Source organism: Schistocerca americana, chromosome 4 (genome assembly GCF_021461395.2).
Source record: "Schistocerca americana isolate TAMUIC-IGC-003095 chromosome 4, iqSchAmer2.1, whole genome shotgun sequence".
In the NCBI taxonomy this organism is placed as follows: domain Eukaryota; kingdom Metazoa; phylum Arthropoda; class Insecta; order Orthoptera; family Acrididae; genus Schistocerca; species Schistocerca americana.
In genome coordinates this window covers 618,666,380-618,678,763 of record NC_060122.1, presented here as the reverse complement: position 1 = coordinate 618,678,763, position 12,384 = coordinate 618,666,380, and the positions used below count along the sequence as shown (strand labels likewise).

Genomic DNA, 12,384 nt, shown 5'->3' with positions numbered 1-12,384 from the left:
GGCTAAATGGAAATGAGCGTGCGGCATCGTTGCTGGGAGGCCCCAACTGGGGAAGTTGTGCCGCCAGGTGCAAGTCTTATTTCAGACGACCCCACACTGAGCGACTTGCACGCCGGTGATGAGGATGAAATGATGATGAGGACAACACAACACCCAGTCTCCAAACGGAGAAAATCTCCAACCCAGCAGGGAATCGAGCCCGGGCCCGCTTGCATGGGAGGCGAGCACATTACCACCCAGCTAAGCAGGAGGACATATAGTTTAGGGTAATTCATCATTAAGAGAAAAAGCATTCATTGCACAAAAGCGTGTAGTCAGAATAATAACTGCAGCCCACCCAAGATCACCTTTCAGACATTTATTCAAGGATCTAGGGATATTCACATAATCTTCGCAATACATACATTCACTTATGACATTTGTTGTTAATGACCCACTGTATTCGTAGTGCCCCTCCCCATTACACTCATTACTCGCGGCTTTACCGATTCCCGTTAGAGTTAGGGCAATGTTTGTGCATCCGCACAGAAGATGATCAAATGGCCGGTGAGCCTTAACTATATACAGGGTGTTACAAAAAGGTACGGCCAAACTTTCAGGAAACATTCCTCACACACAAATAAAGAAAAGATGTTATGTGGACATGTGTCCGGAAACGCTTAATTTCCATGTTAGAGCTCATTTTAGTTTCGTCAGTATGTGCTATACTTCCCCGATTCACCGCCAGTTGGCCCAATTGAAGGAAGGTAATGTTGACTTCGGTGCTTGTATTGACATGCGACTTATTGCTCTACACTACTAGCATCAAGCACATCAGTACATAGCATCAACAGGTTAGTGTTCATCACGAACGTGGTTTTGCAGTCAGTGCAATGTTTACAAATGCGGAGTTGGCAGATGCCCATTTGATGTATGGATTAGCACGGGGCAATAGCCGTGGCGCGATACGTTTGTATCGAGACAGATTTCCAGAACGAAGGTGTCCCGACAAGAAGACGTTCCAAGCAAATCATCGGCGTCTTAGGGAGCACGGAACAATCCAGTCTATGACTAGCGACTAGCGACTGGGGAAGACCTAGAACGACGATAACACCTGCAATGGACGAGGCAATTCTTCGTGCAGTTGGCGATAACCCTAATGTCAGCGTCAGAGAAGTTGCTGCTGTACAAGGTAACGTTGACCACGTCACTGTATGGAGAGTGCTACGGGAGAACCAGTTGTTTCCGTACCATGTACAGCGTGTGCAGGCACTATCAGCAGCTGATTGGCCTCCACGGGTACACTTTTGCGAGTGGTTCATCCAACAATGTGTCAATCCTCATTTCAGTGCAAATGTTCTCTTTACGGATGAGGCTTCATTCCAACGTGATCAAATTGTAAATTTTCACAATCAACATGTGTGGGCTGACGAGAATCCGCACGCAATTGTGCAATCACGTCATCAACACAGATGTTCTGTGAACGTTTGGGCAGGCATTGTTGGTGATGTCTTGATTGGGCCCCATGTTCTTCCACCTACGCTCAATGGAGCACGTTATCATGATTTCATACGGGGTACTCTACCTGTGCTGCTAGAACATGTGCCTTTACAAGTACGACACAACATGTGGTTCATGCACGATGGAGCTCCTGCACATTTCAGTCGAAGTGTTCGTACGCTTCTCAACAACAGATTCGGTGACCGATGGATTGGTAGAGGCGGACCAATTCCATGACCTCCACGTTCTCCTGACCTCTACCCTCTTGACTTTCATTTGTGGGGGCATTTGAAAGCTCTTGTCTACGCAACCCCGGTACCAAATGTAGAGGCTCTTCGTGCTCGTATTGTGGACGGCTGTGATACAATACGGCATTCTCCAGGGCTGCATCAGCGCATCAGGGATTCCATGCGACGGAGGGTGGATGCATGTATCCTCGCTAACGGAGGACATTTTGAACATTTCCTGTAACAAAATGTTTGAAGTCACGCTGGTACGTTCTGTTGCTGTGTGTTTCCATTCCATGTTTAATGTGATTTGAAGAGAAGTAATAAAATGAGCTCTAACATAGAAAGTAAGTGTTTCCGGACACATGTCCACATAACATATTTTCTTTCTTCGTGTGTGAGGACTGTTTCCTGAAAGTATGGTCGTACCTTTTTGTAACACCCTGTATGTGAAGATGGTATCTGTTCTTTCAGACATGTCTTCATACATATAGTTGAGGCTCACCGGCCATTTGACCATCTTCTGTGCGGATGCACAAACATTGCTCGAACTCTAACGGGAATCGGTAAAGCCGGGAGTAATGAGTGTAATGGGGAGGGGCCCTACGAATATAGTGGGAGACAATAATTTGGGAATGTGGGTCTCACGGGAGGCGTGCCAGAGATAAGTCTCTGCAGTCGCACTATCCTCTGTGTCCTCGGTGGCTCAGATGGATAGAGTGTCTGCCAACTAAACAGGAGAACCTGGGTTCGAGTCCTGGTCAGGGCGCACATTTTCAACTGTCCCCGTTGACGCATATCACCGCCCGCATGCAGCTAAGGGCTTTCATTTCATTGTATTGATTTAATTGTAATTTCATTTTAACGAACTGTACATCTTCAAATATATAGTTTTACGGAAGTTCAAAAATCGGTTCTCCTCAAGTGGTGTAAGACATAACAGGAAACGAAATTTGAATACGAGGTGTGACTATAAAATAACGGGACTGTTGCTGTCACAGCTAAGAACTCATGCGGCAAGACGAACGACCTCGAACTGTGAAGTCTTCTCATACGAATTTGGCATCTCTTGTGTCTATAGACAAATTAGTGCAGCCGTGGCGTTCGTTTGCGTAAGAGCTGTTATTTTGTTTCACATGAAAAATGCTAAGTGTAACAACAGAGTAACGAACTGTCGTGAAGTTTCGCATGAAACTTCGAAAAACTGCGAATGAAACGTTTCTTTTACTAAAAGAAGTATATGGTGAAGTTTGTTTATCATGTACTCGAGTTTCGGAGTGGCTCAAGCGTTTCAAGATTGCCGAGAACACGTTGAAGATGATTCACGCCTGGGACGCCCTTCAACATCAAAAACGGATGAAAACATCGTAAAAGTAAGTAAACTGATTCGATTGACCGTCGGTTGAGTATTCGATCGATTGCTGAAACTGTAGGAATTGACGAAGAATGCGTAAGGCAAATTTTATATAACCAATTTAACATGAGAAAAGTGTGTACGAAACTGTTGCCAAAAATTCTCACGATCGAAAAAGAAGATCTCAAAATGTTTGTACTCACACTTTGAATGTCTTTGAAAATGATCTCAATTTTTTGGGAGAAATGATAATTTGTGACGAATCTTGGTTTTTCACTTATGATACATAAACTAAACCGAGCGAGGTGGCGCAGTGGTTAGCACACTGGACTCGCATTCGAGAGGACGACGGTTCAAATTTGCGTCCGGCCATCCAGATTTAGGTTTTCGGTGTTAAATCCCGTCTTCCTTTCTTCCAGAAATTAAGCGCCAATCCATGCACTGAACAGTCCCGACTTCAACAAAATCGAAAAAAGCTCTAATGAGCAAATTTGAATTCAAAGCGATGATGAGTGTTTTTTTTTCGATATTTATAGAACTGTGTATCTTCATTGGGCTTATGAAGGTCAGACTATCAGTCAGCATTAGTGCCTTGAGGTTCTTGCTGAACTCCGTGAGAAAATAAGGAAAAGAAGGACCCGAATTGTGGAAGAACTAGTCATGGGTTCTGCATCCAGACAACACACCGGCTCATAAGGCTTTGTCTATTGAGTGGTTTCTAGCGAAGTACAGCATCTCATTGTTAGGCTACCCTCCTTATTCGACTGACTTAGCACCTTGCGACTTATCGACTCCCCAAGGTCACACCTATATTAGAAGGAATAAGATTTCAGTCCGTTAAAGCAGTGAAAGAAAAAGCAGTACGCATCATCAACGAGCTCACAGAGCAAGACTTCCAGCACTGTTTTCCATCAATGGAAAACTCACGTAGAGCGTTATTGTGAGGTCCTACCCACTCGTCTCTTATAGGGTGCCTAAAAGCAAGCTGCTTTCTAGGATAGCTATACAATAATTCAAGCAAATCACATTAATAGTTTTTATTACAATAAAGCAGACCGACAATATTTAACTTTGGATTTACGACGAGTCGTCGAAAGCGATGGGCGACATGCAAACAGTCAGTGTCCTTCACTATATACAATGTTCATGCAAGTTTGTCACACATTTTGTGAATCACTAATAACGGCTATAGTAGTGCTCTCTTCTAAGGCGTGGTTTCTACTAGTGCCTGTCTTCTACTGTCCTGACGAGGCCGGCATGTGCGGAGCTTGTATTCGAATAGAGACCGCTCCTGTCGTGGTGAGGTATATATATTTATAAGATGTGGCTGTAAAATAAAGCGACTATTGCTGTAAGACATTTTATTTCAGAAACATACATACTAAGTTATCGTTACCCTCAATAAACTACCCTCCTGTATCCCTATAACTGTTCCCGTGTATTGACAAACGACGGCTCTCGCGTTCCTCATCTTCGAATCCTGCCTCGGGCATGGATGTGTGTGATGTCCTTAGGTTAGTTAGCTTTAAGTAGTTCTAAGTTCTAGGGGACTGATGACCTCAGAAGTTAAGTCCCATAGTGTTCAGAGCCATTTGAGCATTTGACCGAGTAAACAGCTTGTTCTTACGATTGTTTCCCCTAAATGGGAACAGTGGCATTAAAATGCTTCGTACTACAAAATGGTCGTGCGGTTCCAGTCTGAAGCGCCTAGAACCGATCGGCCACACCGGCCGGCCGCTTCGTATTACATACTTGCAAAATTTAGACCTCTGGATAGAAAAAAAATTTTTTTGCGAGATACAATAGTAAAAAGACGCGATTCACCGGTTAGAAAAGGTTTTTAGTTGTGCTCAATACTGAAAAGTGGAAACCTAACACTGCGACTTTCGGCGGGAGAGGACGAACTTACTGTGTATCTAAATTCATTAATCATGATATCTTACATAAATGCGTTGAAATGCGGCGGGCAAACATACTGTAAAGGCACACTATGTGTGAACCCATATGTGAGTTACATTATCGTTAACATTAATTAAAATGAATAGCTGCCAGATTTTGAGAGTAATCATATTCTGCTAGTCCGATTCCTTCGTTGCGTGGCCTATGTAACTTGGTGCGAGGATATATTAACACCGGTTTTAGGCGAAATTTGTTTCCACTACATTCTCACCTATTTACCAAGTTGTTCGTCCGAACCGACAGCAAATCATTGCCTCATTCTTTAACTTCCTTCGTTGGCCTGTGTCGCTAGACATGCTCTCGTGGCGTTCCAGGGTCTCCAGGTCTTTATTGACTGCATTCCTCCACCTCAGTTTTTATGTACCAGGTGGTCTCGTCTGTTGTGGCTTCCCTTCTAGCACATCTTTCAGCGCCCTTTTTTCTCACCTCAGTAGATGTCCCGGACATTTAATTCTTCCGCTCTTTATTTCAGCTATCACGACTAGTTCACTAAACAGCGCGTGAATCTCTGTGTCTTTCTTTCTTCTAAAAATTCCGTTTTCTATCACAGGTCCAAAGATTTTTCTTAATAGCTTGTTTGCCAAGGTCATAATTTTTCTCTACATCTTCTAGCTCAGTGACATGTTTCAGCCCCATACTTCAGTACCAGTCGGACAACTGTCTTATCTCATAATGCAATTGCTTTAACAAAGTATAGTAAAGAAAATAGTCTTTGTCGAAAATATTGTAGCACAGTTTCGTAATAATTTACAGAAGACAATACTGCGATAAAACATGTAAATTAAACGACTGTGACAATTTGTAATATATAAAATATTATTTAATAAAGCACAATTTCTAATGCATTCTTTTGTTTTATTTACATTTCTAGATACTGAGACTCGAACTCGGGACCTTTAGCTTTCGCGGGAGTGTGCTCTACCAACTTCATTTTTTTTCACGACGCTACCCCATTTTTATTTTATTTTAGGTAATGGGTCGGCAGACTGAGTGGGCAAGGGTCGTGCTCAGTACCTAACCACGGTGTCCCCGTCTCCTCACAGGATAAGGGAGAGATAGAGGGAGGAAACATTGTATCTTTATTTAAGTTGTTTTTATCAATGGGAAGGAAAACAACAGTTCTTTCTTGTAGAATAACAACTGCAACAACTCATCGTCCGCTTTAGAAACGAATCAGTACGCGAGTTCTGGAAAAAGCCCCCAGCCACATCCTAAAAAGAAAAGAAGTCACTCCGGAAGGGGGGGGGGGGGGGAGGAATATCCTAGTCAGTGAAACTGCGCAGACGTGGTACTCCCAACTCTCCCGGGGCTCATGAAACATGCTGCCCAGAAAGTTCGCAAGGTAAGTTTTGTATTTCGAGTGATGTCGGATGATCTCATGTTGTTCTAGTACATAGGGCCAATAACTCACGCCCGATATCACAGTCCGCGAGAGCACTTGGTGCGACGCGTGTACTGCGGTCCAGCCGATTGCCGACATTTTCTGTTAGGGGTAGAAGAGCGCGTCCGGGAAGAATAAAGCATTCGTCATCGACGCGGAGTCGTCGGCGCGTTGGAGGAGTGCCATGATGCGTTGCGTCAGCCGCCAAATGTCCTTCGTCTCACAGCACCGCAGACAATGTTCGTAGGTTTCCAGCATTCCACGTATAAGACGGAGTGGAGAATCGAGCGTGGCGTACAACCATCGGCGTATGACTGTCTTGCCGTTGAAAGAAATATACCAAGATGTCTCGCCGCCATGGTGAGCAGAGGCGTAAGCACAGATCGCCAAATCAGTCTCCAATCGCACGTTGGGTATTTAAGTTCGACAACAATATTAGCTTGATGATGCCTCAAGTAGCGATGTGTCTTATGGATGGTGGGGATCCTTGTGGAAGGTATTTGTAACTGAACATAACTAAAATCAACAAAGAATCGCGCGAATTGGGACAAGGAAGGCGATATAATGCCCACCGCCACTGGCAGTTCTAAGGACGGAGGAAGAAGAACGTCCAGGATCGCCGACGCCATGGCGTGTTGCCGTAGGTTCCAGATCCGTACCATCGCTCGGAGGAATAGAGCGAGAGCTTTGTTCCCCACATTCGTGAAATAGGGTCCTCCAGAATGGTGTGGAAAAGTTAAAGTCTCGTATTTGACCTTAAACGGAAACCCTTGTTGGATTGTTGTTGGATGTTTAAGGGGGACTAAACAGCGAAGGTCATCAGTCCCCGGAAACCCTTGGTTGACACAATATCCAAAGGCCGCCATTAAGCTATCAGCTATACCATTTGGTACTGGCATTACCTGTGACAGTTGTGGCAGTCCTGAGGCAAAATGTGTAGTGTTGACAGATTGCCAACACTACGCACATTATTTAAGGGAGGCGGCCATTAAGCAAGCAGGCGGACTTGATGGTCTGAAACAGGATACTTCATAAATGCGATAAAGAAAAGTACGTAGCTGCTGGAATACTTAACTTTAATCCACCATTTGTATACAGCGTTCTTGATGAGACATTTCATACGATAACTATCAAACTATCAATTGCTATGGCGCCTTGCTAGGTCGTAGACTTTGACTTAGCTGAAGGCTATTCTAACTATCTGCTCGGCTAATGTGCGATGCTTCGTCCGTGTAGTCGCTAGCAAAGTCGTCCGTACAACTGGTGCGAGTGCTCGTCCGTATCTCGAGACCTGCCTTGTGGTGGCGCTCGGTCTGCGATCACACAGTGGCGACACGCGGGTCCGACATGTACTAATGGACCGCGGCCGATTTAAAGCTACTACCTAGCAAGTGTGGTGTCTGGCGGTGACACCACAAAATGAACATTAGTATATTCCATTGTTTGGAGCTAGACGTGGGTTCGGAGCGAATTGTTGCGATGTGCAGTCGGACGTGCTGCAGCAGTCGCCGGTAACTAGCCGCCGCTGATTGCCGTAGCGATCGGGTGACGAAAAGCCCTAAGCATCGCGTCGTGTCCACCATCGTAAACGGACTTCGCAGAGCGTCCACGCACGGTCCGATGTGCATAATCGTGGGTATATTCGTGTTGACCCTGCTACTATGTAGTAAGAAGGGCAACCACCTGACGTATTTCGTTCTCCGTTCAGACGAGTATAATCAGGTCATCTGCATATGCTCAACGAAGGAACTCGCACGGAGCTGGACGCCTGTAAGACTCCGTCTACACCAGTGTTTCGAGCGCTATTGCAAACAGCACCACCGACAATGGACATTCTTGCCTAACTGAGCTGTAAACAGGAATCATGCCTTCCTGCCTCCCATTGACTCGCACCGTCGAAGGGGAGCTGCGAAAGGAGGCGCATAAGGACGGTAATGAAACCCTGAGGTACCGCCAGGTGTCGCCTGTTGTGAAGAAAATCACGGTTGATCCTGTCAAAGGCGCGATCAAATTCCAATAATATGAATGCCACGCGCATGCGACATGTTTCCACCAAGGCTATGATGTCACGACATTCACCTAGGATAGAGTGGATGTTGCTCCTGACCTCTAGATATGCCTGGTCTGGGGGAAGTGTCTTGGATATTACAGTCTTATACCTTGCCGCCAACATTCGCACAAAGATTTTGTAGTCAGTATTGAGCATCGTGAGCGGTCGAAATTGATGGGCGCTGACACTCCCTTCTGATTTCGGTATTGGTATAAACATTCCCGCCACGAATTGTGACGGTACGTCCCTGTCAGGGCGCAGTAACTTATTGTACACAAACGCACATTGGGAAATAATTAGTTCCGCGAATTCGCCATAAAATTCGAATGTCAGCATTTCGAACTTACACACAATTTCATGTCATCGATCTAGGCCGGGTTTAGTTGGCATAGATTTTGGTTTTTTATTTTCTTCTATTTTTTGTGCAATACTTGCGGCGAACAGCTTAACTTTTTGTCGACAAAACCATGAGGATCCCTTAACTAAATACGTATTTAGGTAACGTCAAAACGCTTTCCCTAAAAGCTTGTAGCCCCGGTTGCAGGGTTAGTGGACATATCCCTCGGAGTGAATTGGCATAACACGATACGGATAGGGATAGGTGGGCAGAGCACAGAAATTTTCGAAGTTCATAACTGTATTTTATCAAAACTTAGTGAAATCTCCTTTTCGAAGAATATATTCTTCAAAACAGAAAATTCGCGTTAAGAAACAATAAGTGAGCAGATATAAATATTACTAAAATTTATGAACAACAGGATGAACCGAAATGTTTGAACAAACGACGATCTCTTCAGGAAAAATAGCTTGTTCTTGTTGTTGTAGTTATCTGTAGTTATTCAAATAGAATTCGTTCCATTTTTAGATGGAACAATGAATGCAGAAGTTGGGCGTCCGTTTATTTGAATTATTGGGCTCAATTTTAGCACATTTTTACATTGGCCGTACCATACTGAATCATCTTCATCTGGCCATCTCTGGTTTTTTTTTTTTTTGTCTTTTTATTATGGCGGACAATCGAGTCTCTTTGCCATCAGTTTCGTCGCTAGAGCACTAACAGGCGTGGTACTTCACCAAAACAAAGTCATTTAAATGTATTCAGAATGATTATGAGGCCGTGGAGAGCGTGAGGCATTCCTTGTTGACCTTGTTTGGTGTGACCTGTTGGTGTAGCTGTGCCAACTGATCCCAGACGTACTCACCAACCACGATATTACTATAGTTGGCCTCCTGCAGCTGTTATCGGAAACGCATGGTGATATTACGGTAATCAAAAGTTTTCTTAAACACTGATAGTCTGAATAGCTCCACGAGCAAGCTGTCTGGTCATTAGAACACCAGAGCACATTCTTATGGGCATCCATTGCACAGCTAAAGACATAAGCAGACCGAAGCGCCCTTACACCCAGATGCAGTAATATTTTGCTCGACTAATAACTATATGAATTAGTCCCATGGAATGTTAAAAACAAAATGGATCCACTCAATCTCATACACCAAAAGCTAAAGATTATTATACCTGCATGCAATCACAGTTAATCAGTATTTCGAAAACCGTCACAGCAGTGTCTCAATTCGGTCTACAGGTTCACCACAACATATATATACGATCAAAAAATTTACTCGCAAGTCGGAAAAAAACGATAAAATAGGGGTCCTTCCTGGATGGTGTACCTTTACAAACACTCCACACTAGCTGCAGCCCTTATTCAGGGCTTTAACACTAGCACTACGACAGTGCTCTAGCTCCATGGGGGCAGGAAATAGAAGCTGTCTGCCAACGAGCCCTTTGTGCCAACTAACCCCGGTCTCCTCTACTTTAAAAATACTGCGTTTTGATGGTCACCTAATCCTAAACAGTGCTATTATTTTCACTTGAAAACTGCCAACGATTAATTTTTCCTGAAATAAAGTATGGTGTGGCTGCGGGCCTCCTGCTAGTGCATGTGCTACGCCTCTGACTGGTGTACACCGTTGTGTTATCGCTGTCCAGGGCAGACGGTTGCAGCAGCTGTTTTCTCGTGTTGCAGGCGCGCTGTGTCCGTGGCTGGGCAGCCCCGGAGAGTCCCACTGGAGGCTGCTGCTGTGTGTGGCGAGCGCCGTCGCCGCGGCCGCCACGATTGCCATCCTGGTCGTCATCCTCCGGCGCAGCGGCGGCAATGCCGTGGACACCCGCCCTGCTAGACCTCCGCAAAGTCAGTACCTACACTGATATTATCTAAGGACACCGATACCGGCTCCATTTTACTTTCCGGTCGAATCGTACTTTTTGCATCATCTTTAAATAGAGATGGGGCCCCTCCACGCCCGCACCAACGTGGTGACCAAACAAAAAGTTCTACTGTCACCTCCGTAAACATGTTAGTTGTCTAGTAAGTGGGTCACAGGATGCTGGGCTGTGATGTTATCCGTGCGTCTGGGTAAGACCACGCATTAACACGGTCCATCAGGTGATAGATAGTGGACGAAACGCGAGTGAGGGTAGCGATTTGAAGAGCAGAGGGAAAAAGTGCCAAGGCTCGTGCCGTGGGAAAAAAGCCTCTGCGACAGTGGGATGGGTAGTAAGAGCAGTAGTGGCTTACTAGCTGCGATAGTTCATGCAAGGTTGGATTTGTTAGTATGGGTATCATGCATCATTACTGTGGCAAGCGATGGCGATGTATCCCAGTTGCTGCAGCCGCTACATTCCTGGAACAGTCAAGATCGTTATACAGTAGTGGGAGATCGGCCATAGATCATCTCACTGTGTGGGGGATGTGTGGAGATTGTCTGCATGCAGTGCACGGTACGGCTTCCCTGCGTGGTGCCAGTTATTCGGCAGTGTATTCCAGCTGGATATCCAGTAATGGTGTCTGATTAACAGGGGCTCACCTGTACCGTTGTGGTTGCGTGTGCTTGGCCATAGATGTTAGGTCCTTGCAACTGTGTCTTTTGGTCTTTTATGTTTCCATCTATGGTTGTGGTCGTAGTTCCCCCGATTCAGAATAAACGGGTTCTGCGAATGTCTGGAGTTTCTGTGTAGTCTTGTGGTGAGTTTGTTGATTACCTCCGTGAGAGTCTCAAGTCTGTATTCCCGGTGAAGGTCCGCGATGCGTGTGTATCGTGGAGCATTGATTATAATTATGAGTACTTTGTTTTGTATGATCTGCAGACGGCGCAGGCGTGTGGGCGCAACGTATCCCAGACAGGGGTCGAATAAGTGTCATGTACATGGACCTCGACACCCTTCTGTTCAGTGTGCTACGCCTGTTGAGAATAGGGTAGAGCTGTTTGAGCCTCGCACTAGCTCGGTTGGTCATGTGTTGTGTGTGGTCCCCCCAGAGTAATTTTCGGTCCAGCCAGACACCGAGGTATTTGAATTTCTCACGGAAACGTATTAGGCGTGCATGTAGAGTTATTGGTCTGCAGTAGCGGTGTTTGCGCAGTTGCTTCGGTCTTCTAGTGAACAGAACGGCTTCGCACTTGTCGACGTTTACTCTAACACGCCATTTCTCCAACCAAGGCTCAGCCACTCTGAGTGCAGTCTTTAACCGTGACGTAATGTTTGATGGTTTCCAATCTTGCGCGAGGATGGCTGTGTCATCCGCGTAGATTGCCATCGTTGCATTGTGTGTGGTTGGGAGATCGTTTATGTAGAGGTTAAACAGTAGGGGCCCTAGGATGCTTCCCTGGGGTACTCCCGCGTGTATACCGTGTCGTGTTGATTGTTTTCCCTGCACGTCAGTGTTGAAACTCCTGTCTGTGAGGTATGAATGTATTAGACGCACCAGCCCGTCGGGGAATCCCGCGTCGCTGAGTTTGCGAATGAGGCCGTTGTGCCATAGACTGTCGAAAGCCTTTTCGATGTCCAGGAACACCGCCCCTGTAGCTTTGTTTATGTTGAAGCCATGTGTTATATGTTCAACGACCCGTAAGAGTTGTTGTGTTGTGGAGT

At 45.5% G+C, this 12,384-nt stretch overlaps 1 protein-coding gene across 1 annotated transcript in view; it reads left to right on the top strand.

The window, feature by feature from the left end:
- The window catches only part of LOC124613658 (peptidoglycan-recognition protein SA-like), a 201,315-nt gene that overhangs the window by 164,818 nt on the left and 24,113 nt on the right, over nt 1-12,384 (top strand). The window contains exon 2 of the mRNA XM_047142374.1: nt 10,481-10,645. Coding sequence (XP_046998330.1) covers nt 10,481-10,645 — 165 coding nt within the window. The remainder of the gene's footprint in view (nt 1-10,480; nt 10,646-12,384) is intronic.